Source organism: Haemaphysalis longicornis, unplaced genomic scaffold (genome assembly GCF_048455015.1).
Source record: "Haemaphysalis longicornis isolate Haplotype H1 unplaced genomic scaffold, Haemaphysalis longicornis Haplotype H1 scaffold_7, whole genome shotgun sequence".
NCBI classification, from domain to species: Eukaryota; Metazoa; Arthropoda; class Arachnida; order Ixodida; family Ixodidae; genus Haemaphysalis; species Haemaphysalis longicornis.
The window spans coordinates 42,273,580-42,297,313 of record NW_027526422.1 but is presented as its reverse complement, the minus strand read 5'-3'; the positions used below and the strand labels follow the sequence as shown (position 1 = coordinate 42,297,313).

Below are 23,734 nucleotides of genomic sequence, written 5' to 3'. Positions count from 1 at the left end.
CATATTATTCGACTGCCCCGAAGCTTATTCGACTTTCCGCCCTGAACCCGTCCCCTTCCCTTGAGCAGTGGGAGATACTGCTGTCCAGCTGTCGACCTGAGGACCAGCTCCTGCTTGTGACCAGGGCTACGGCAGCCTGGACAGCACATATGGCTCCTGGACTGAGGAATCCCTCTCGCATTATTGCGTAATAAAGTTCTCTCTCTCTCTCTCAGACCACTTCATCTTGCAAGTTAACTAGAATGAAATAAAGAGATGTCTTCTCGACTCTTTCTGTAACTGCGCGGTCACCATCGACGTAATAGGCCATTTGAAGCATGAGGGTAGACGGGCAAAATGCGTTCGTTTTTGAACACCCCGGGCTATAGAACGGCTCGCGCTTTAAAACGGCTCGCGCTTCGTAGGCACGTGCAGCCCCGGGAGTTTTTGTTCGCCGACGCGAAAAATATGCGGAACCCTAGCCATACAAGCTTCGCCTGATATGTATGAGGGGTACACACTATGACTGTTAACTCCGTTTCAACGTTCTATGTGTTACCACGTTTGAGCATTTCGCTGTGCTACTTTGTTACGTGTCGCTTTGTGACGTTACAGTTCGATCCACTGCTGCCGGGAAGTGTTCACCCCTAAAGATGTTAACGTGAAAAGTTCTAGGCAAGTAGTCGATCATTTCTGGGTGCCAGCGTTGTCTGAAGCCTCGTCCTCATCGCGTGAGTACGCGCAATCTTATGTTCCCAACTGAAAAACAACACCACCTCTCCCCCCAAGCCCCTCGCCCTGTGCGTTTCAAGGAAATAAAGTTTTGGTAGCGGTGGAGAGGGCCAAGCAGGGAGAAGCGAGAGCGATACACCTCCTGCTTCCTTCGCTATTCTTTAGTTTAAAGAGACAGAGAACCGATTTCTGTCGAGTATATTTTCTCTGCGCCAAATGAAAGGGCATAACTTGATGCACCTTAACGCGAAACGGTTTCGCTGATAGCGCCCTAGAACCTTTGGAATCAGAATTTGCATACCTACAAGCCATACGTAGCCCGCCAGAAGCAATGCCGGGAACCATGACAGTGCTCAGGGCGGCAGAATACTTTTAACTGCCTGTGAGATAAAAAGAGGTATTTAAGACCTTGTCCCCGGCTAAAACAGCAATAATGTGGGACCTTTCCTATTCCTTTATGCGGTTTTTGAATCACGCGTTGAAGCCACTGGACCTGCTTGGACACGTAAGCTAGTGCCACGCTTAGACACTAGATGGCACCACCTTCCAGACTTCAGAAATGTTAGCGCGAAATTAAAATTATATTCGTCAGTTTATTTAGAAATACTGTGCTGTTAGCCCAGTGTATAAAGCGCTGCCTTTCATGCGAGCTAGAGGACATGCACTCCACAAAAAACGGTCGTCTGTCCATTTCACAAACAGTTGGCGGGTCACGGCTGTGATTCCACTGACCGGTGCGTGGAGATCAGGCCTATCAGGGCGTCGCGCGATTCCAGTACAGGTTAGGCGAGGGTCACATGACTTGTTCTAATCAAACCGAGGAGGAACGGCGCGAGCAAGACTACAGATAGGCTAGACCAAAACCCCCTGTGCTGGTCAGTTGGTAGAGAAGGGGAAAGGCCGTAGGGTCAATACAAGGCTTCCCGTTAATGAGAATAGATTGCAATCACAGTTAAATAAAAAGACACCTGCTTATTTCACCAACTACAAATATGGTAAGAGTTTGGTTAACTGTTACAAAGTCGCACGAGGTCGCGGGTTCGATTCCCGGCCGCAGCGGCCGCTTTTCTGATGGAGGCGAAAAGCAAAAACGCCCGTGTGTACGAGATTTCGGCGCACGTTAAAGATCCGCAGGTGGTCTAAATTAATCCGGAGCCCTCCACTACGGAGCGCCTCATCACCTGCGTTGCGTAGGCGCGTTAAACCCTACTATAAATCAACTGTTACAAAGTACTACTGTTTTTCGATCGCAACACAATCACCGAACCGTATCAGTTTTTCGTTAATTTTTTTTCAGTTCTTTTTTTTTTATTCTTTCCATTTTCACTTATTTAGCGTGACTGGAAAACCGTTTTTGTGAAGGCAGGCCAGGACTTGGTAAAAAGGGGAATCGGACGGAACACAGATACTCACACAGGTGCGAAAAGGGTTGCCCATCCTTTGGCGAACATGGGATCTCGGAAAAGCCACAGGAACACCAGCAGCGTGAACAGGAGGAGGACGGCGACCTCGTGAAATCTGCGCATGCGCGGAAAATTTCAAAAGAAAACAAAATTCAAACATGGCAGTCTTTTCTTGAGCCCCAATGTAGTCCTAAACTTTCGACAAAGTTTTTGTTTTGCTTTGTTTTGTTTTTTTACTGTTCACAAGAATAGCGAGGATGCATGCCGCGAGAAGGACCGTAGAGGGTGCAGAAAAAAAAAATCGGCAAATATGGTAGAGAAATTTTTGACGTGGTAGTATGTCCACATGGAGTGGCGCATGAAGCGCGACAGTAACTGTGACGAGGGGCGCGCACAGAAAATTGATGGGGAGAGGAACGACGAGCCCATGCACTTCTTCCCTGCGACGAAATATGCAGGGCCGCACGGTTTAGGAAAGGCGGCCTCTTACGAGGTAATACAAAACAGGTAAGACGGAAATAGTGCATAGCTCAGTGCTGGAGAGGAAACTGTTGGACGTAACGTACTTCAGAGTATGACCTGTAATGGAGAAATCAGGGCCACGGGAGTCTTTATTTCTGTCTGTAATCCGAGCACCGCAGCACGATTCGTAATTGGCCGTTTTTTCATGCCCCTGTCACACAGCAGACCTAATGAATTTACAGCAAATGTCATTTGCTCTAAATGTCATTTGTTGGGCGCTACACAAGAATGACGAATGAAATTCGAGGCGAATGTCATTTTGCGGCAAATTGAGGTTGGGGAGCTCATTCAGTGGCCAAATAAGTAGCCTTGACAGCAGTGGCGCGTCACGAGACCAAAATGTTCAGTAATAAACTAAAGAATCCTGTTTCGAAAAACTGTCATTTAACTTATATTTTGGCCCTCGTATTGTTTTTTTTTTTCAAATAAAGGAATACAAACATGTACTCACGAAAAAAAAATTTCTGGCGAACTTGTCTCGGCTTGTGATGTCTACTTATGGCATCTAAAACGGGAATTTTCTTCTCTTTGTTTTTTTTAAGAGCTATTTGTTCTGTTTAAAAAAACTGTTACGTATGAAAATATTCTAGAGGTACATGAACAATAATTTTGCAATTTTTCGAGCTTGCTACTTGTCCCCGCTACCACTACCAAATGGCATTTATTCTGCCGTGTATACCCGCACGGCCAAACCGAATGTCATTAACAACTAATTTCATTCACTTTGAATGACATTATATTTGCCGTGTGACAGGGTTGTCAATCTGTTATGCAAAAACTGGACATTGCTCTCGTTCGAATGTGATCGAGTAATGGATGTCGCTATCTCAAGCAAATCAACCCTTTTTTTCGCGGGCAAGTCGTTTAGCCCGTTCTTTCATAATTCCTTTCCAATTCCCCTGAGCACGTAAAAATGTTTTTTTGAAGCTCAGTGGCTACGCTGTATGTGAGGCATGGGTGGTATCTATCCTTGAAACATGTAGCTAACGCAAGTCTTATTTTGACAACCTTCGGCGAAGTTACGTACCTTATGGGTCCTAGCGCCGCGTAGTTCCGACGTATAGATTCCATGGCAGAACATCCACTTTCTTTTCCCAGCTTTGGCCTACAAGAATCGAAAATTAACATGTGTAATTCGCATCTTGTTCCCTTAGAAAATGTAGGCCGAAATATCCCCCGAGAACTGGAATTATCATCATCATAACTGGAATAAATGAAGAAATATAAGGCCGCATGTCAAGCAAGCCGACTTCCAGCCTCAAACAAAACACAATGCCATACAGTTGAGGACTTTTGGTTCCGTTGAGCCCTCAAAATTTTCAAGTTTGTGGAGATTATCGATACAAAGCATTCCAGATCCTGTTGCCGCTGGGTTCAACAGCCACATGACAGTACCTGTAAGGGTCACATCATGTCTGCCGTAACTACTCGTAAGTGCTGTAAGGATAAAGGAAAGAATCTCTTCTTAACTGCTCGAAGAAAGCTAAGTAGAAAAAAATTACACCATCTTCCCGTAGGGGAACCCTGAGTAGTATGCGAAGCAGCCATGGGGGTCGACTGAAGTTGCCATTAGTTTTCAGTTCGTCGTTTCCGTTGACGTTCAGCTTCGCCGGCCTTAGTTGTATCAGTAGCTTGTTCACGTAGTTTGAATAAGCGAAGGACATCAGGCGCCTTCGTAGCACATGCTCCCGTCTCGGTTTGTAGCGCAGTGGGAAGAGCACCGCGTACCTCCCGTTGCGGCCGGAGAGTCGTGGGATCGAAACCGGGCGCCGCTTAACTATTTCTTTTTATAGTGGACTGCGCTGACGTCAGCCCGAACGCTTACGGTGCTGAAGAGACGCGCATGCGCAGTACAGTGCGGACGGCGGACAGCGACAACGACAACGAGAAAGGGAGGGACACAGCCCCAAGCATGAGATCCTTCGCATCTAAAATTGGTTGCCATCCACGCTGTGAAGGGGGTTGACTGCGAACCTGCAAACGACATCCACAACGACTAACCATGCGACGTCACTTGAATTCACACACTTGGCTCTACAAATAGCAAAACCAGAGGAGACAGAACGCAGCAGCGACGGCAGAAAAAAAGCGGAGAGGAGCGTCTGGCGAAGGGTGAGAAAGAGGGCGGCACGAGTGGCTACGTCATCATCTCCCTCGCTGCCTTCCCCTGACTCTTCTTTCGTGCGTCGCCGCCAAGTAGCGCCTTCCGCTCTCCAGGCGCTGTTCAGTTCGCCGTTCATCCAAACCACGTATCATACATCATGGGGTTTGCAGTGACACGAGGGCTTTGAATGAGTGTATGTGGTAGACCCGCCGCTGTGCTCGTTGAGTGCACCATCTGTTTCCCTCCCTACTTGTGGGGGCGTAGCTGAGTCGGTAAGACGACGAGCTGTTGCTCCGTTACTCTATTTGGGTCCAAGTTCGATTCCTGGCGGGGTCAGTAGATTATTTTATTTGTTCGAACGAGTTTTCTGTTGACACCGACGGTCGTGACAGAACCCTTGGCGAGTAGAGGTGTACTGACTCGCAGTAAAATATGAGTGAAAATCACTACTTCTATAGAACTTGTTTGCTAAAACTGGTTGATAAATAATTACATGTAAAGGTGGCCACCGGTAAGAGCGTTGAATCATGATAGAATTCTGAAAGGTTGGAGGATGCATGGTTTTACAAACTCACCCCGTGTTCGCATGAGCGTACTCTTCGTCATTTTCGCCGTAATTGTTTCTTTTTTTTAAGTTATCCCCCTTTTTGCAGGTTCAAAAGTAACGTACCCTAACTATTCTAAAAAAATTGTGGTTGATCCCTCTTTCATAGGAACCGGTAAAACACGAAAGTGAAAGGTGCCTTCACAGGAGCAGTTGAATGTTAATGGAGTCTCCTTCATGTGCGGAGGGTTCGCGAGCCTGACCCGCCAGACGAAGTGGCGCCGACACGCAAGAAACAAAAAAAAAAATAACAGGTTTATTCCGGGACAACAAAATAAAAAATGACATGCACAGAAACAGCAGCTTGAAACAAAATGGTCATGTGAACAACGCCACAGCGGAGCCTAGTATTCTAGTTCACTATAGCCTTGCGTCAATTCACGCGCCTACCCGTACACGAAGGCGCTGGCATCGAGACGCCAACTGTCGGCGCTCATTAGTGTCATGATGCGCTACTTCACTTCGCCTCTCCTAGATTGCAGCATCATCTGAATGAGTCATAGGGAAGGACATCAGGCGCGTTTGTAGAGCTGCTCACGTCTCTGCTCATAGCGCAGTCGGTAGAGCGCCGCGTACCTCCCGTTGCGGCGAGAGGGCCCGAGAGGGCATGGGCTCGAACCCGGGTGCCGCAGCATCAATTGCACTTTCGTGATGGATATGACGTGAGTGATATCTTGGTGTACCCGAGCATAAAACACTTTCGTGTTAATAAGATGGAGTCTTCGTGAACTTGAATCAGAGCTACCACCCCCGTTACGCAGAGCTCACCCCGATCTAACCCAGCGCACCATTTCCTTAGTTCTACCGGACTATTTATTCCGATGTAGGTCCCTCAAGCATACCATTAGCGGAGATGGTATTGCAGCTCACATAATTGCGTATTTTTGCGTGGTATCGCAACCAATTCTCGCCGAATTAAGGCGCAATGCCTCAGTGGAGAAAAAGAGGCTGAGTGCGGCGTAAGATTTACCTCTTGCAGCGGAAGAAGACCGGCCACACCGCGAGAAAGATGAGCGCCGTGCTGATCACGGCGACTGGCAAGGCGAAGAAGAGCCACAGCGCGTAGTCCACTGGAGCCCGCTCAGCGTACAAGCTGCAATGAAGAACACGATCAACCCGCCGCGGTGGCTTAGTGGCCAAGGCGTTGTGCTGCTTAGCCTAAGGATGCGTGTTCGATTCCCGGCCGGGGCGGCCGCTTTTCTGATGGAGGCGAAAAGCAAAAACGCCCGTTTGTACGAGATTTCCGCGCACGTTAATCATCCCCAGGTGGTCAATATTAATCTGGAGCCCTCCACTACGGCGTGCCTCATCGCCTGCGTCGACGCGTTAGACCCCATAATCAAACAAATAAAAATCAATCGTAGCACGATCATCGCAACTCAGCCAATCTGAAATCAGGCTACGCAGCGTGCATTTAAACCAGGAATGTTAGTTCGAAGTCGGGAAGTTGTTGGTTGAACAAGCTATAGCGATGTTAGCAAGCGGGAAAGCAAGTTTTGAGCGATTGCACACGTGCACAGGCAAGGCATGTAAACCGGCATTATGATTGTTAGTAGGCTGCTGCTCTTGTGGACCGTTATAGTGATGCAGATTTGTTTGCCGTTGGTAGCTTGGCAGCCCGAGTTCTCTACCCGCACAGCCCTAAAATATGCGCCCGATTGTTTTGTTACATGGCAGGCCATGAGGCGCATGATGGACGCTATATAAGTCCGCCATTATTTTGTTAGTGCGCTGTATTTGAGCAGGGTAGCGCTGATATCAAGATGTAATGTCTGATTTCAAGAGGTATCTACCTAAATGACTGCTGCCTCTCGTGTCAAGAATTCGATGTTCCGGATAAGGTACGACTCAAAGAATTTCGTGCGCGCATATGTAAACCCTAAAGTAATTAAATTGGAGAAACCTCACGTGTATGTTCGCTAGCTCCAGACAGTCCGAAGGCGGGCCCAGTCGTTGCTTGTCACATTCAATTACATTCTTTATAAGGTATGAATTTGCGGTATGAGAAGTTGTAGCGTCATGCGTGCCTGCAACGTACGTGACAACGTACGTGACATTGGTGTGCCTGACTTATCCACAGCACCAAAATTTCTCGGTGAGCATTTCAGCTCCACTGTATTTCACTGTGGGCTTTAACAATTTTTCAGGTTATTTATTGTAATATGAGGCTGCTCCACACTTCTTGTTTGCATTTACCAATATAAAACCTTCATCTTACACATAAATAAACAACCTAAACTTTTAACTGAAAACCACATGAAAAACACCGAGAAGTAATTCCCCAACGAGAACAGACAGGGAAATGCTCACTCATTTGAAATTATTGTTTTTGCATAAAATTGAATCAGTCGAAGCATTAGCTATAGTCTCGGGGTGGAAAATTGCCTGCAGTATAATTATTTGACTGCCGTGCACTGAACACCAGTGATTGCTAGCGCCTTGTTCATCAGAACAAGACATCCTTTCACTTGCACGTAGACTTATAACCATATCCAGAACAAAAACTTCATTGTGCTTTTTTTTTCTCTTTCGATGTTTACACTCTGTTTGTTTATTTCCACATTTTTTGATAGCTCACGCGTTCGTACTAGGAAAGCGGCATATAGAAGCAAGAAACTGCGTAGGTTTAAATGCCACGTGAAGATTCTTTCCGGATGGGAAAAGTAAATCAAATGGGATTACTGTTAGCTGATGAATAAAGACTGGTAGAAATAAAGGTGATTCTACAACAATAAGGATTTTCACAAAAGGTTTCTCGACCTCGAAGGATCCTGTTGTATTGTTTGTAAGGCCTGGTTATTATATGTGGCTGTGTAACATTGTGACGTTTGCATTGTGTTGTGTTCTCTTGTTTCGCTTTGAATATTCATGTCGTAGTGTAATGTCATGATGTTACGGTTTATCATTTCACACTTTTGCATGGCCTTGTGCTGTCACGTACTGGCGTATCAGTTGTCCTCTTTGGACACATAATCTTAGCCGGAACTCTTATGGTAACCATTCTAAGCCTAATGAGGACCCAGTTGTGGATATGCAATTTGTTGTCTTATTGATGTTATGTGATTTCCGCATTCTGCAGACTCCTCGAGAGGTGAATACGTTTTGTATTAACTACAGGAGTAAAATCAGTAGTCTACTTACTCCTCAATCACAAACTTGAAGACTACGTTAGATGCAGCACTCGTGATTGTGGCGATGGCGCCTGTGTTTGCCCCGTAGATGACGCTCAGGTACAACAGCACCTGTATGCGCCGTTTTCCCGATTTATCTCCGAGTTTGGGTTCGGTCCGCTTTCTCGGAGGAAGAACAAACACCGAGCCTTCGTCCCTGAAAAAGAAAGCAAACGAAGGTCATCAAGCACAGTGATCTGATTGATAGCGTACAAATGCTTTTAAAAACGTTGGCAGATGGCTGCACCTCTTTGTGATGCCAATTTCGAGCGCAGCTATTTGAGATATATTTATTGCGATGATAACACATTTTGTTGCGATGGTATAAAGCTCCGAGTCAATCCGGCGCCAAAGGCACCACAACAATAATCGGTCTGTCGAGTCACCACTCCTCAAGCGCTCTATTCAACCGACAAGTTTCTGAAGCCGTCTCCCCCCTCCCCTTATTTCCCAGTTTTCGGCGCAGCTGATTCGATTTCACTCACGTGCCACCGTGAGGTGAAAATCTGTGAGGGGAAAGCAAGATCCGGTGTCTTGATACATCAGCTATTTCGAGTATAAAAAAGCCTTCACGTGTAATGTCAGAAACTGGAGAACCTTGCAGAAGACAGTGTCCGAAACGAACGGTGCACCTTGGCACTCGTTCTTCAGCTGGATGACTGCTCCACTTTATCCTTTAAATACAGCTCAATGTAACGTCTTCTCTCCCATAGTTCTTCTGTAACCTACTACGGCGTTGTAATCTATATTCGCAAAGGTCAACAAAACTGCACACTCAGTAACATGCACTCTTGGGAAATAGGTTATTAGAAATCGCCTTAAATTCCTCACATTTAATCACTGCTGCATGAACCATAATGATAGGCTCGATTTTACTGTTCTACGATAACGTAAAGTGTGAAATAATGCATAGAAAAACATTTCTAACCACTTTTCCTCCCACTTCTGTGGTTTGCTACACGTCTACGCAGGAAAAGCGCAGTATTTTCTTTTCTTCCAACTGCTCATATTTTTTGTTCCTGCGCCGTCTTACCAGCAATTACTGTAAAGTTCAGTGCACCCGAGTTAATGGAGTACAGTCGCACTTGCTTCAGGTGTACTTCATGTCTGGTTTTGGGTTTTGTTTACTAGTTTTTTTTTCTTTTTACACAGCCTGCATCAGAAGTAAAACTGAGTGCATGTACGAGCCTTCTGATATATCTGCTCGATTTTACAGTATACCACATGTGCTTCACATAAAACAGTGAATTAGACGCACCTGTTTTTAATAGGGAGCAATAGGCGACTCCCATTGACGACCGTCGCTTTTTCATCGGGCCCTGTCAGACCTTCCGGGAAAACGAATGTTGAGAAACGATAACTAAATGAGTAAAACCGCATGAAATTGCAATAAACTGTAAAAAAATAACCTAACAAACTTCACTCTTAATATATTGTGGCGAAATTATAGCGCCACCAAGCACAATTAGGCCATGACAGTGATTCAGCAATGTGCTGAACAATGTAAACCGTCAGCCTTTTTTTTTTTCAGGTGTAACCAGGCAATCAAAGATTTAATCATCGTAGAGGCGACAGTTTTTCATTATGCTGGGATTTTTCAGAGGCTTCTTACTCTTCCACTACCTTTACAGCCAACCGCGAATGTTTACAAGTCCATATTACTGCATCGGATTCCACAAACCACAATATCAAAAATCTAGAATTTGCTTTCACGCATTTACTGAGAAAACCATGTAATGCTTGTTTGACAGGCGGCTGCAATACGACGATGGGGTAAAGCGTGTCTGGATTTGAAGACTTTTGGAATCTGTTTCGTAACCTTATTAAATGTCACTGTCACCAGTAGTAATAAAGCCTAACCACCGGTCTGCAGGACCAGTCACCATACGACTCCATACGACTCCAGTCTCCATACGAGATGCGCCGTCTCGAGCTTGCCCACGATTTGACGCAGATGTCTTTCTCGCAGCATGGTCTCGCACGAAATAATCCAGAGCTATGTACGGCGGGTGCAAACATACAGAAGGCTTCTTCTGCTTCGCCATTGTCTTTGGAGACAGCTCCTTTCCGCTCCTGCAGCAGTTCCCTGGAGAGCGAGTCCACCACCGGCATCATCATGGCCGTGATGGCCACGTTGTTGATCCAGATGGAGAGGAACATGGAGATGAACATCAGCCCGAACACCAGCCTGCATCATTTGGTATCACGAAACGTTCACAGTGTTTAATGGGTAGAACCTAATGTTTTCTAACAGGCAAAATATTTTTGGGGTGAAAAATATGCATACCAATTTGTTTATCGCTGATGGCCGTAAAGATGATGACAGGCAAAAAACATGTTCAAAGAAAGCCTGTACGGATACTCTCTTAGAATACTCAGAGTAAGGAGGAGGAGGAGAAAAGCGAAAGGAAAGGCCGAGAGGTTATCCAGGCTTAGAGCCCGGATTGCTACTCGGCACTGGGGAAGGGGTGTTCAGGGGATAAAAGAGATGGCAGGCGAAAAAGGGGGGATAGGAGCGGGGTCGCGCACACACTTTAGTCCCTTCGTGGGCACTAGAATCTCTCAGCTAAACCTGTGTCCTTCATAAAACGCAGAAGGGCTTTTGTTGCCTTCTGCGAAGTCGATTGTAGGGGTCTTTGTCCTAGAATAGTCTCTAGCTTGAACTGTTGATTGTCCAATCTTCTGAGCTCGGCTGCCAAAACGCGTCTTTCCGATGAATACTCGGGGCAACAACAAAGCACATGGTCAATTGTCTCTTCAACCTCGCAGGCGTCGCAGTGGGCACTACTGGCCATCCCGATGAGGAAGGAGTAGGCTTTCGTGAAGGCCTACTGTGATCGAGTCAGCCCACACGGAATACGACGCTGGAGTAGAGGGTCCTGGTTGTGGAGGCGCGGGTGCACAGGCTGCTTCGTCAGTTCGCGCGGAGGACCTCCATTACTCAATGGAATACACGCAGAGTAAAAATATTTTTTGACAAATAATGCAGGGTGAGGCACATTACGTAGAAAATAACTACATACAATCATTTCCCCGGAAATCTCATATCCAGAAATGTGCTCATTATGACAAATAACTAAACATTTGTGATTTCTTACTGCCGTTAGATGTGTCATGATTTTTAGAATCTCCTCCTTAGAGGCTAGCATTTCTTGTAGTCCTACATTCTTTTCCACAAATAAAAACGAGTTGAGGTTTCCGCTTTTCAGGATTAGAGGTGTATTTGCATAACAGGTTCCAGACCTGCATCATTGCAAACGAATTGATTGGTGCTTTAATCAACACTCTAGCAAAAATCCCAAAATGCGAGCATTCCTATGCTATCAATTTGGCGATAATTGCATGTAATGAGAAACGTCGGTAATGCATCAATGTAAGCCGCCCACTTCAGGACATTCAGGAAGGGGTCTGGAGATAAAAAATAATAGGCTCCAATAACGTAATTTGCCTCACCCTCCATTATTTGTCAAAAAATATTTTCACTCTGCGTCATCTAAGAGAGTATCCTTACAAGCTTTCTTTGAAACTGCTTATTGTCTGCCATAATATTTGCGTCTATCAGCGATAAACAAATTGGTATGCATAAACTCCGAACAAGGTCTGGTGTCCACAAACATGAATATTATGTATTCATAACAATGACGAGCTCTACATGCCAAACTTCGGGAACTAGAACGGGGCTCTTTTTTTCTGGCGAGTCCTGTATTTTTTTATGTCAAACTAGGATGTTCTTATGAAGGTTCCCTTTAGGTAGTCTCTGAAATTATCGTCCCCGCCATTAGCCTCACATTCCAACTCAAACTTATGAACTGTGGGAGTGTCTGGGGAAACAGACTCTATGTCCATACGTACTGTTTAGACTTTCAGTCCATCCCTCTGTGCAAATAAACATCAACACGCTCAGCCACGCTGAGCACTAGCGTGAGCAGATCCCCGAACAGTCATATTTTATGAAGAGGGGACGGCGTTCCACTTCCTTAACTCTAGCTTCCTGCGTGAGTCTACAAAGCATTATAATGCGTAGCATTCTTTGCCGAGTACCCCCACAGCCAGGACCGTGTAACGCCCGGCATTTCCACAAAATTGCAGCTATCGCGGAAGTTACACCTGTAATCGCTATAATAGCGTAAACGGAAATAACTGGTCGCACGAAATTTTGAAAAACTAAAAACTAAAAGAAAATTACGGAAAATGGCGAAACGTGTAACACCATGCATTTCCACAATAATACCGATTTTGCGAAAGTTCCACCTGTAATCGTTGTAATAGCGTAAATGAAAATTATTGGCCGAACAAAGTTTTGAGAAGCTAAAAAATAAGAAAAATATAAAATAATTTCGGAAACTGCCGAACAGTGTACCGCCCTGCATTTCCACGATGCTGCTGATTTCGGAAAAGTTCCAAATGAAATCGTTTTAATAACGTAAATGGAGATGATTGATCGGACAGTATTTAGAATAGCCAAAAAATTTGGTTGTAAAAAACTCACACTCAAGACAAGCGGGATAAGAATGCTATGCATTAATAGATAATTTTTGGAATTTCTGCAGAATTTTTGTAAGTGGCGGCGCCGCTTTTTATTTTTGTTGCGGAACTCTATTGGTGTGAGTGCGGATATACGTGGTTGGCTGAGAACAACGCCTACTGATAATCTATTTTTCCGTTCTTATGATATCACAAAAGTTCAGCCTGCTTTCTTTTACAGATGCACAGAAAGCTTTGTGTTGTGTGACTAAATACACCGCCACACAACCCCGTACTGGCGAGTATACATGGCAAAATACCGACTCACATTTTTAGGCCAGTGCCAAGCAGACACAACGTCTTGAGGGCAATTCTTTGGTGCAGCTGTGAATGCTCGATTGCTATGGCCATGATCAAAGTGCCTACGAACATTATGTTTGTATCCTGCAAAAAATGACGACAAATGTATGCTGGCGTCACGTGATTATCGCGGCAAACAAAAGGGACACTGCCACAATGCATTAAGAATCAAGGTGCATGATTATATACGTGTCACAAGCGCTCATCACATGACTAGCTGCACCATGAACGAAAAAATTGTCTATACTGTAAACCCGTTTGAAGGAAATAACGCCTCGAGAGTAAGAAGTAGCAGTGGACGTCTCCGCTGCTAGGCTACGACCAGGCGTTTGCGCGTGCGGAGCGCGTCGCCAGCTGAGCAAAAGAAGCCGATCGGCGCTCTTTCTCCCTCTTCTGGCGTATATGGTCTTTGAGACCCCTCGTACGGCTGTCTCTGTCTCAGCTACCCAGCCGTATATGCTGTGTTGCGTGTCTGTGTAGGAGTGTTGCTGTCGACATGGATGAAGCGAGCGCCTCGACATGGATAATGCCACGACATGGATAAAGCGTCGACATATCTGAAGCCTGTGGTAGCCAGCGCCACGCTGGCTACCACCCCAAGCACAGGAAACACAAATACCTTAACATACATACCCGAGAAAGTGGAGGGGAAACAGGCCCGCCGTTAGCGTAGTGGTCATCGCACCAAATGCGTATTCTGGAGGTCGTGAGTTCGGACAATTTTTCTCCACTTTCTTTCTATCTTTCAAAATTCTTCAAGCTACCGCATTCTCCCCTTTGCTGCTTTCCGAGCCATTTTTGACTGCCAACCCTTATTTCTGTATATATATATATATATATATATATATATATATATATATATATATATATATATATATATATATATATATATATATATATATATATATATATATATATATATATATATATATATATATATATATATATATATATATATATATATATATATATATATATATATATATAAAGATAGGTCGGCAGTCTACAACGCCAAAGGAGGCATAGGGGTGTGGTTAGGCTCTTTTCTTTTTCACTACGGTTAATGAAGTAAACATTTTTTTTTAATATACAGAAGAAAGAAAGAAAGAAAAACACGCGCCCAGAGTGGGGACCGAACCCACGCCTTTCGATTACATGTCGAATGCCTTACCAATTCGGCTATCTGGGCGACTGTGTTCTCCTTTTACTTTCTGGGCTATTTATATTTACTAGAATTGTATCTGACGCTTGAGGGTGGTGGCCAGCGCCACAATAGCCCAGAAAGTAAAAGGAGAACACAGTCGCCCAGATAGCCGAATTGGTAAGGCATTCGACATGTAATCGAAAGGCGTGGGTTCGGCCCCCACTCTGGGCGCGTGTTTTTCTTTCTTTCTTTCTTCTGTATATTTTTAAAAAAATGTTTACTTCATTAACCGTAGTGAAAAAGAAAAGAGCCTAACCACACCCCTATTTCTGTATTTCCTCAACGAGCCCCTCATTTCCTTACTATATATATATATATATATATATATATATATATATATATATATATATATATATATATATATATATATATATATATATATACACAGAACGAGCGCTCGGGACGAGCGCTCGTCCCGTTATCTTTCTGTGTCCGTGTTTTATTTCGCGCTGTAGCATCTTTTACCCTATTTATATTGGCTCGCGCTCATCAGGAGGGAATGCGGCGGCGGACATAATGGCAAGAGGTTACCCTCTCCTGGCAGTACCGCCCGGTAACCACGCACTAATCGGAATATTTAGAAGATTCAAGGGCATCCTGGCGCATTAAGCACTGCGTAGCAGGAGGTAACCGCCACCACACATCCAACTCACAATGGTATTCCACAGGGAGCGAAACTTCAGCTCTTGTTTTCTTGTTATTTCTCTCTTACCTTACACTTCCTTCTTTCCTAACGAGTAGAGTATACCGGCGATAAAGGGTGTTTGGGCAAAAATACCAACAAGGGCGAAAATACGACAACCATTAAAAATAAATAAAGTGTGACAAAGCTAGCATGCTTTAACAAAAAACGTGAGAATTAAGGGAGGGGTGTGACAAGCTCTAAGTCCATCGCCTTTCCCAAACACAAGTCTGCAGCTTTCCATAGTGAGCGCGAAATTTTAGAGCAGGAAAAAAATTCTGGGCAAGGAAAAATGCACATATCATGCTAGCGCGACGCGGAATTAGATAGAACCACCACTTTTGAGAATTACAAATTTGAAAATTATGTCCGCTTATAAACATGATTCGCGAGACCCGTTTGTAGAGCAAATGTTGGCGCACGTTCATGTACAGCTGACAAGTTCGCTCCGTCGTCAAGACGCCGAGCACGGGGAAGAGCACGATCGGGATAAGTGACGTGGCTCCCAGAGGAATCGGCTCCACGATCCAATAGAGGCCCACGATGCCAACGACGTAGGAACACCGAGATTTCTGCGGGAAAGACATGAGACGCCGTAAATGCATTGATGTTTGCAGTTCGAGGTCGGATGTAAATCGAATCTTTATGGCTAGGGACCTGGGCATTTTTTCGAGGCGTGTACAGAAACGCATTGCGGCAAAGCCAATTTTATCACGAACGCTAAGCAGAAGACCACCGTACAGGGGACATTAAAGAAATACGAACAACGGAGCACACAGCCCCCGACGCATTCCGCACCGCCTGGTTTCACTGTCAGTAAACTGCGCACATGCGTAGTTCTTTCAGAGCTCTTGAGCGTGTGTCCTACTGTTATAGGAAATGTTTGATAAAGAAGAGACGTCGGTCATTTATTTTGAGGCGCCTCTTTATGTAATGTCGCCACTGAGCATCCTGTTATCTACTACGTTCGGGATCCAAGCGCGCACCAGGTTGATTACAGCTAGCATGATTCCCTTCAACGATCATCCTGCCCAGTGGCAACACAGCGTGACAAGGCGCCGCAAAATAAACGACCGGCGTCGCTTCTTGATCAAGCATTTTCCATAAATGTAGGCCACACTCTCAAACGCTCTCAAAGAAGTGCGCATGCGCGCAGTTTACTGACTTCGCAGCCAGATGGTGCAGCATGCATCACATACTATGCGCTCCGTTGTTCGCATTTCTTTTAACCCCCCTCCCCCCCCCTCCCCCCCCCCCCTGTACCTCTCGTGTCAAAGCTTTACCAAAAGCAACCCCATGAAAATGGGCTGCTGAGCCTACGGTATCAGAATGTTGAGTTTCATTTACCTGGCAAATTTATGCATGCAACATTGAAGTTGTAAACGCTACAGAATTTCCGTCTGCTTTCAATGCATAGGCTCGACAACCCCATGTTTGTCTGCTAAGGTAAAACTCCAGTTCTTCCAAATTTCAATAACTAATAACAAATACATAGTCACTACCATTACCAAATGATAAGACAAATAAATACGAGTACCTTTTCTAACCTTGTGTGATGTGTATTTTATACAGCATCGCTGGTCATCCACATTTACAAAGTGGAATGGTTCCTATTTTCTTCTTCTCTATCTTCTTTGGTGTCGCGTTTCGTCGTTTTTAGTGTTAACGATGCGGAGCTAGTTAAACACAAGTGTCTGTATTCCAGACTATGAGAAGCTGTTATGACCCGTAAAACCTTTAGTAGTTAACCCAAAAATGTAGTCAAGCAGGAGAGGGACGAACGAGGACAAGCGCAATTGTGCTTGCTAAACTCTGTCCTGTTCGTCGACTTTTTACGCTAAACGAAGCTATGTATCACTGGCATTAACTATTCCAAAGCCGCACTCTATAAAAAATTAAAGGTTTGTTCCCCAAAGCGTCTATGATAAGGGTTTTTTATTTCGTCTTTAAGGTTTTATTAGTAGCGTAACTGCTTGACTATAGATGGTACTTCTTAGTTCGTTATATTCCGAACCCTGTAAGAAGAAACAGAAGAGCAGTATAATCCCCTCTGCTGTTCGCTTTTTATTGCCCGTAGACTTAATACACATCAGTAGCAAACCTGTCTTTCCGGCCGAACATCGTTGCCAAATTAAAAACAGCAATTTTTTGAGGGTTTGCAACTTTTGCATGAACACAACTGAGGGCATAACTGAGAATTTGTCTAACCGACTATGCTCTTACACCTTAATGTAACTATAGCAAGTTTATCAGAAGGCTACGTAGTGGTTGCCGACAACTTATCTTCTCCGTCTTTAGCTTTACGTCCGCCGATTATTCAGGGCACATGGAAGATATTCTTTGGCAGATTCCGCACACGCAAGACCTATACTATCGGGATTATTGGGAATGTCAAATCTTATGAGCCCGCGTGGAGCCACCACTAGTTTGGTTAAGTCGCGTAGTGTGAAATGCAAACAAGCGCCTCTGTCATTTTCCCCTTCCTCGCCGAGATCTCAAGCAGTCTTCTAAGGTGCAAAGAAAATTGGCGCTAAAAACAAGCACGCAGGCTGACAAAAGCCGTAAGTGTGTAATTAAAGCGGTGTTTTCTTTTAACTAAAATACGCGGCAAGCTCGCATTGCGAAGTCCTCGCAATGAAGGAGCTTTAGCCTCACGTACGTTTACTCTTGGGTGTCTTAGAAGAACGCGCCCCGAACAAACCCCCAGCGTAAAACGACGCACGCAGAAACAGGCAGCACCTGTGTGATGTTTTTTGGCTGTCAATTGCTTTGCCCTGCCTTTTCGGTCGTAAATATCTAGCGTGCTTCTACAAGAGCTAAATTTATACGCACCGAATTTTTAATATGGTTCACAATAACTTCGAGAGCTTATTAAATCGCTCGTTGAGGTCAAAACCTACGCTACATGGCCCTCACAAAGTGGGGATTAGAGCCACAAGTGGGTAGTTACTCATTTGGTAGTTCCCAGAGTCACGTACTTAGCCGAATAACCATGCGTGCGAGCTGACTTTCCGTTTCAGAGACCAGATAACGGATCCGCCGAGCGCCACGTGAAGAACTGCAACTTGGTGGCGCCCTACTCTTTTTACGTCCCCGGCGCTTCCCAACGGCGCCAGGAACAAATAAACAGGTTTACAACCCGTCCACGTGCACTTGTCTTTCTGGAGTAAGAAGCCCCGAGCACAGGGGCTCCACTGTCTTACTGTTTTTTTGTTTGTTTTTTTATGAGAGCACCCAGAAAACTATGCTCTAGAAAGTTCAATATATCCAAACAGTTACGCCCATCAGAAAACCTACCGTACGACAGGCACTTTGAGGAACACACTTTTAATGTTTTTTTTTTTTTTTGCTGGTCATAAGAGGTCATCGTAAGAAAAAAAAATACAGCCCATAACGTTTAATGATATCCACGACGATACTTCGAAAATAACATGACGCGACACCGACGGAGAATATCTCCAAAAGAAAGGGATGGAAAAAACGTGCTACGTGCCTTTTTTTTTTTTTGTAGTTGTTGTTCAAGAAAGGACCTGTTAACTCATTAGGCCAAACAACAGGCGTCCCGTGCAAGCAGCACCCCAAATGGTGCTAAGCGGTTCGGAGTGGTCGGACGTGAAAGGCACGCACGTACAGTCATGGTAAAATGAAATGCCAACACGAATATGCCAACCGGAACACGTAAAATTGAGAAATACTTCTTCGTGGAATAAGTCCAATAATGGCGTGCTGTTGATATATTTGGAAAGCCAGATTTCCCACCTTTGTTTCTGTGATTAAGCCACGCGTCAACTTAACCTGTACGGAAATAAATCGCTCTATTTATTTATTCATAGAAACCTTACACGCCCTATTGGAGGGCATAGAGTAAGGGGGGTGTTTGAAAACGTAATAACAACACAAATAATAAATTGAAGACAGGAACATCGTAACAACAAAATGTAAACGCATTATACATATTTTGAAAGAACTAAGTGACCACTTTTATCACGGTACATCAAAACTTGTGGTCGTTAACGGTGCGGACAAGCCTACAATTTGTGAGAAAAAAAAACACAACGTAGATGCAAATCCTGGTAATGGGCGTTACACAAAAATATTTTTAACAGCATCAAATAGTGTAAAGCGCGAGTAGCAGACGGCGAAATGTTTCTGGGTTAGATATAATGGCAATGTGGTGGCAATGTGGTGGCAATTTGTGTGCTCTGCTTCATATTTTCGTGCTCGTATTTCCTTAGTCCGTGACTGTACATGCACCCACAGGTGCGCGTTAAAACCTGGCAAGGAAATAGCATTTTTATGTTTGAGGCGAAAAAGTTAGAAAACATTCTGCAGAAATTCAGAGAATTATCTACTAATGCGTAGCATTCTTATGACGCCTGTCTTGAGTGGGAGTTTTCTTCATCCAATTTTTTGTTTTTTGTAAATCCCGTCCGACCAATTATCTCCAATTACGCTATTATAACGATTGCAGGAGAAACTTTTGCGAAATGTTTTAATTGTTGTGGAAATGCAGGGCGTTACACGTTTCCCCGTTTTCCGTAATTCTTTTACATTTTTGTTATTTCTAGTTTTTCAACAATTTCGCGCGACCAGTTATCTCCATTTACGCTATTATAACGATTACAGGTGGAACTTCCGCGATATATGCATTTTTGTGGAAATGCAGGGCGTTACGCTGTCCTGGCTGTGTGGGTACTCGGCAAAGAATGCTACGCATTAATAGTCTTTTCAAGCACGCGCGTTCTGAGGCGCAGAAAAGTAGGCGTACAAGAAAGGTTGAACTTTCGGTCGGAACAAGCGCGAGCCAGCGATCACGCCCTGGGAAAGGGAAATGGCAGTGCAGGAGGGCTGCTGGAGTAATCTCTAAGAATGGCGATGAGCGCGCGACGAGTAAAAACGGCGCCAAATGAGGGTAGGCCGCCGTGGCACGAGCGAAATTCCTTGCACACTGAAGGTGCTTATGTGGTTTGAAGACGAAAACCTGGCTATAATCAAAGATTCTTCCACTGCTACATTGTATTTGCGTCTCTTTCTTCGCTTTCGTGTCTTCCTATGTTGGTGCGAATCACTCGGACAGGCAGACTGGCCGTAATTCACGCGACAGCTTCCCCAAAGTCAGAGCTCTCCTCCGCGGGCTCCTGTTCTACGCACGTGCCACCACGTTCACCTGTCACGGGACACGCACCGGGCTCATTTTTGTTCCATCCTGGCATTCTGCCAGATTATCGCAACGGTTAGGGCACTTGGCTGCTACTCCAGCAAAGCGGGCTCAAGTTCCTCACAAACTCAAAAGTGTTTTATTTGCTTGTTTCCTTTCGAGTGGTGGCCATTTTGGTACCATTCACTCTTTAAAAAAGGTCGAGGCACTTACTAACAGAACACTAACCAGTTATTTGTCCCAGTATAAACTAGGTGCTTAGTGCTTTTACATGCATAACCTAGTAAAAAATGACGCGTGACAATGTGAATCGGCTGAGCGCACAGCCCGACATAGACACATTCAACAGGCACATAGCACACTTGGACAATAAACAAATTGATCAAGAAAACCAACGAGATGCACGGGGAGGGCGAGTATAACTTAGTTACCTTAGAAGTGCATATACTGTTCTTTCTTTTGTACCCAGCAGCGGAAAGACCTCTCATAGAGTCGGTGGGCTTGATGCAAAAATCAAATATTTCAGCGATAATTTGGAATTACGCATTATAATGTGAGCATATACAAGTCAGCATGCGGATTTGTAAAAAACTTTTAATCGTGATTTGGAGTGGGAAGAGTGCTGTAGTTATGTTCAATAATTCATATAATTTTGGTACTATCCGTGAATGTTAGTGTCAAATTAGCACGGCTGCTTTTTGCGTTTGATGGGTCATTACTTGCCTAGGCCTTACTACTAGTCGCCTTTACAGGGGAAAACGCCCACGGGGACGGACGAGAGGCTCCTCGTGATGGCGAGCGAGCGGCACGAACTTCGGAGGGTGCCCTCCAGCGTTCGGGTAAAGTGATGACGTGCGTGGTCGCAAATGTCCACAGAAAGCTCCGAAGTAGATCAACAGAAGGTCCAACCGGGGTTTGGACCTTCCTCACTCTTTTATAAAGCTCTAAGCAACCCCCCCCCCCCTACCCTCTCCCAACTTACGGCTTTGGGCTAACGTCAAACTGGCAGAGATGCTAGTTTGACGTTTGATATTTTCTGTTCTTTCTGTTAAGTTGCGGTTATCACGCGCATTTCCGCCCGGGTGGACGTCTACCAAGGCCTTACCGATAAAACCACATGTGAAAGATAAATACAGAGCGCGTGAGGCAATTTGTGGTGCAAGGTACGTGATAACTGGTAAAACTGGGAAATTCCGCATGTGTATATTTTTAATTGTCTGGAAGTACACCCTGACCCCGTCCACATATGCAAAGCCCCACTAGAATATGAACTTCAATATTGCGGAGAGACTTACCAGGAAGTCCTCACAGTAGAGCAAGGGAAGCAGCAACAAAGGAATCGCGATCATGAGAATCCTCCTCCAGAGTCCGAGTGCCTGCAGCAAACTCTGTTTCCAAGTCATCCTGACCTGGGGCTCCGGCCGGCCGCACGAGACCCTAGTATACAATGATGGACTCACGTAGTCCTGCGAAGCATACACAAGGGACGTTATGTTAACTCCACCGCGCGAAGGATCGTGGCTTATAGCTGCTGGTTTCAGCACGCAACACAACGAAATAACCCTGCGATAAAGAAGCAGGCACAGCGTGGGCCGTAAAATAAGGGGAGGCGTTGAACGACCTCCCAGAGGACGCACGTGTTCTACACCGTGTAAATGTTTGTTGTGGAACGTGCCGCATAGAAGTCCTATTTGGTTTCAGGATATACCTGCCGTTGGCAAGGCATTACGTGGGACACCCGCTCTTTGCTGCTCTCAGAGACAACAGGCCTGGGTAAAACATAAATAAACGTTGACGCCTCCGGCACAGCGTGGCTCGCATTGCTCCCTTTCTCACAAATGGATGGGCCTGCCAAGACAAACCCGGCCTTAGATCCGATTCCTAAACCGTCGGTTGAGCGGAGGCACTGACCAGATTCGATCGCGGGAACCAGCTTCGGCTGATTGGGCGCGTGAAGGTGGTAGCCAGTTCCAACAGATTCCTGACTTAAGACTTCGCCCACTTAGGGGTTTTCCGCCTTAAAGGCTTCTTTTTTATTCTCTCTCTCTCTCTCTCTCTCTCTCTCTCTCTCTCTCTCTCTCTCTCTCTCTCTCTCTCTCTCTCTCTCTCTCTCTCTCTCTCTCTCTCTCTCTCTCTTTTCTCTCACATTGTTCCGGTGCGTTGGCTCGTTGAGGCAAAGAGCGCAAGAGGCTGTGAATTCCAAATACAGTAAAAGCTGGCTAATTCGAACTCGGTTCATTCGAACTTCCGGTTAATTCGAACTCACTGCCTTGTCCCGGCACAGCCCTGAATATTTCAATGCGGGAAAACTCCCGATAATTCGAACGCGTCGATATCCAGAACGGTTAATTCGAACTATGATCCCCTGGTTTCCATCGCTCCTCGCAGGAGTCGGCCCAGCATGATTGCGATGTGTTGCAAATGGAAACCAAACCAAATTTATAGAGATGCAAAACAACGAAACAGAAAAACAACGGCGTGGCGCGCGCACTTCGCTAATGCAACTGCTTATTTCGCTTCTACACAGGGCGCCGCGCCACCGATGCCAGTGTTCCTTCGCATGCCGTTATTTACGTAACATTATTTACGAAATCACCTGCCACAAACGTATAGCGCCTAATTTACGATAACGAGTCCAGAGGTACCGTGGGACTTCTTTGTGTTCTGCCTGCGCAGTGTGGCGCGATTTCTAATCATTCTAGCGCCCGACCGCTAATTCGAACTCCGCTTAATTCGAACAATTTGATGGTGCCCTTGGAGTTCGGATTAACGAGCGTTTACTGTAAAGCTCGACACATTCAAACATGTATTAGACGTAAATAATCTCTAGGGAATATTTTAAAACCATGACTTACTAATTACGAGCCCACAAGACATACCAGTTATGTCATTTTTATCGTATCGGGCACAGGGAACCTAGCCCCGCAGCAGCAGTTGGAGAAAGTGAAAGCCGGTGAAGGACGAATTGTCATGGAGGCATCGTTGGACCATAGCCTCGATGCGCAGCAGAAATCCGACGTTGGGACACGTGGCATGAGCCTCCACGTGTAATTGGTTGGGGTTAATTTACGTGCAGTTTTGGCGTTGTGCGTAAACCGTTGAAGTAATTTATGAACGTTTGCCTGAAAAGAGCTTCGCACGTCTCGTGACTTTCTGGCATGTTTTAATCGCTATCCATCTTATGGTTATACGTACAGCTGGTCCCGTCACAATGAGGCTTATCGCGCAGGTGCCGGAAACTGGAGCGCGGCCAGAAAAGTCCCCAACCGTCACTTTCAGCAGTTTCTTTTTTTTTTTTTTTTTCAATCATGCTGCGATTGAGTAAGCGGATTTGCGGGGCTCCATAAGCTGC

At 45.2% G+C, this 23,734-nt stretch overlaps 1 protein-coding gene across 1 annotated transcript in view; it reads right to left on the bottom strand.

Moving 5' to 3' along the window:
• The window catches only part of LOC144145340 (Na(+)/citrate cotransporter-like), a 28,181-nt gene extending 6,289 nt beyond the window's left edge, over positions 1–21,892 (bottom strand). The window contains exons 1-9 of the mRNA XM_077676912.1: positions 21,678–21,892; positions 15,647–15,796; positions 13,307–13,422; positions 10,536–10,702; positions 9,773–9,842; positions 8,486–8,671; positions 6,315–6,437; positions 3,664–3,741; positions 2,125–2,229 (exon numbers count right to left, since the gene is read on the bottom strand). Of these exons, the coding sequence (XP_077533038.1) occupies positions 2,125–2,229; positions 3,664–3,741; positions 6,315–6,437; positions 8,486–8,671; positions 9,773–9,842; positions 10,536–10,702; positions 13,307–13,422; positions 15,647–15,796; positions 21,678–21,785 (1,103 nt within the window). The 5' untranslated portion in view covers positions 21,786–21,892. The remainder of the gene's footprint in view (positions 1–2,124; positions 2,230–3,663; positions 3,742–6,314; positions 6,438–8,485; positions 8,672–9,772; positions 9,843–10,535; positions 10,703–13,306; positions 13,423–15,646; positions 15,797–21,677) is intronic.
• Between the last annotated feature and the right edge of the window lie 1,842 nt (positions 21,893–23,734).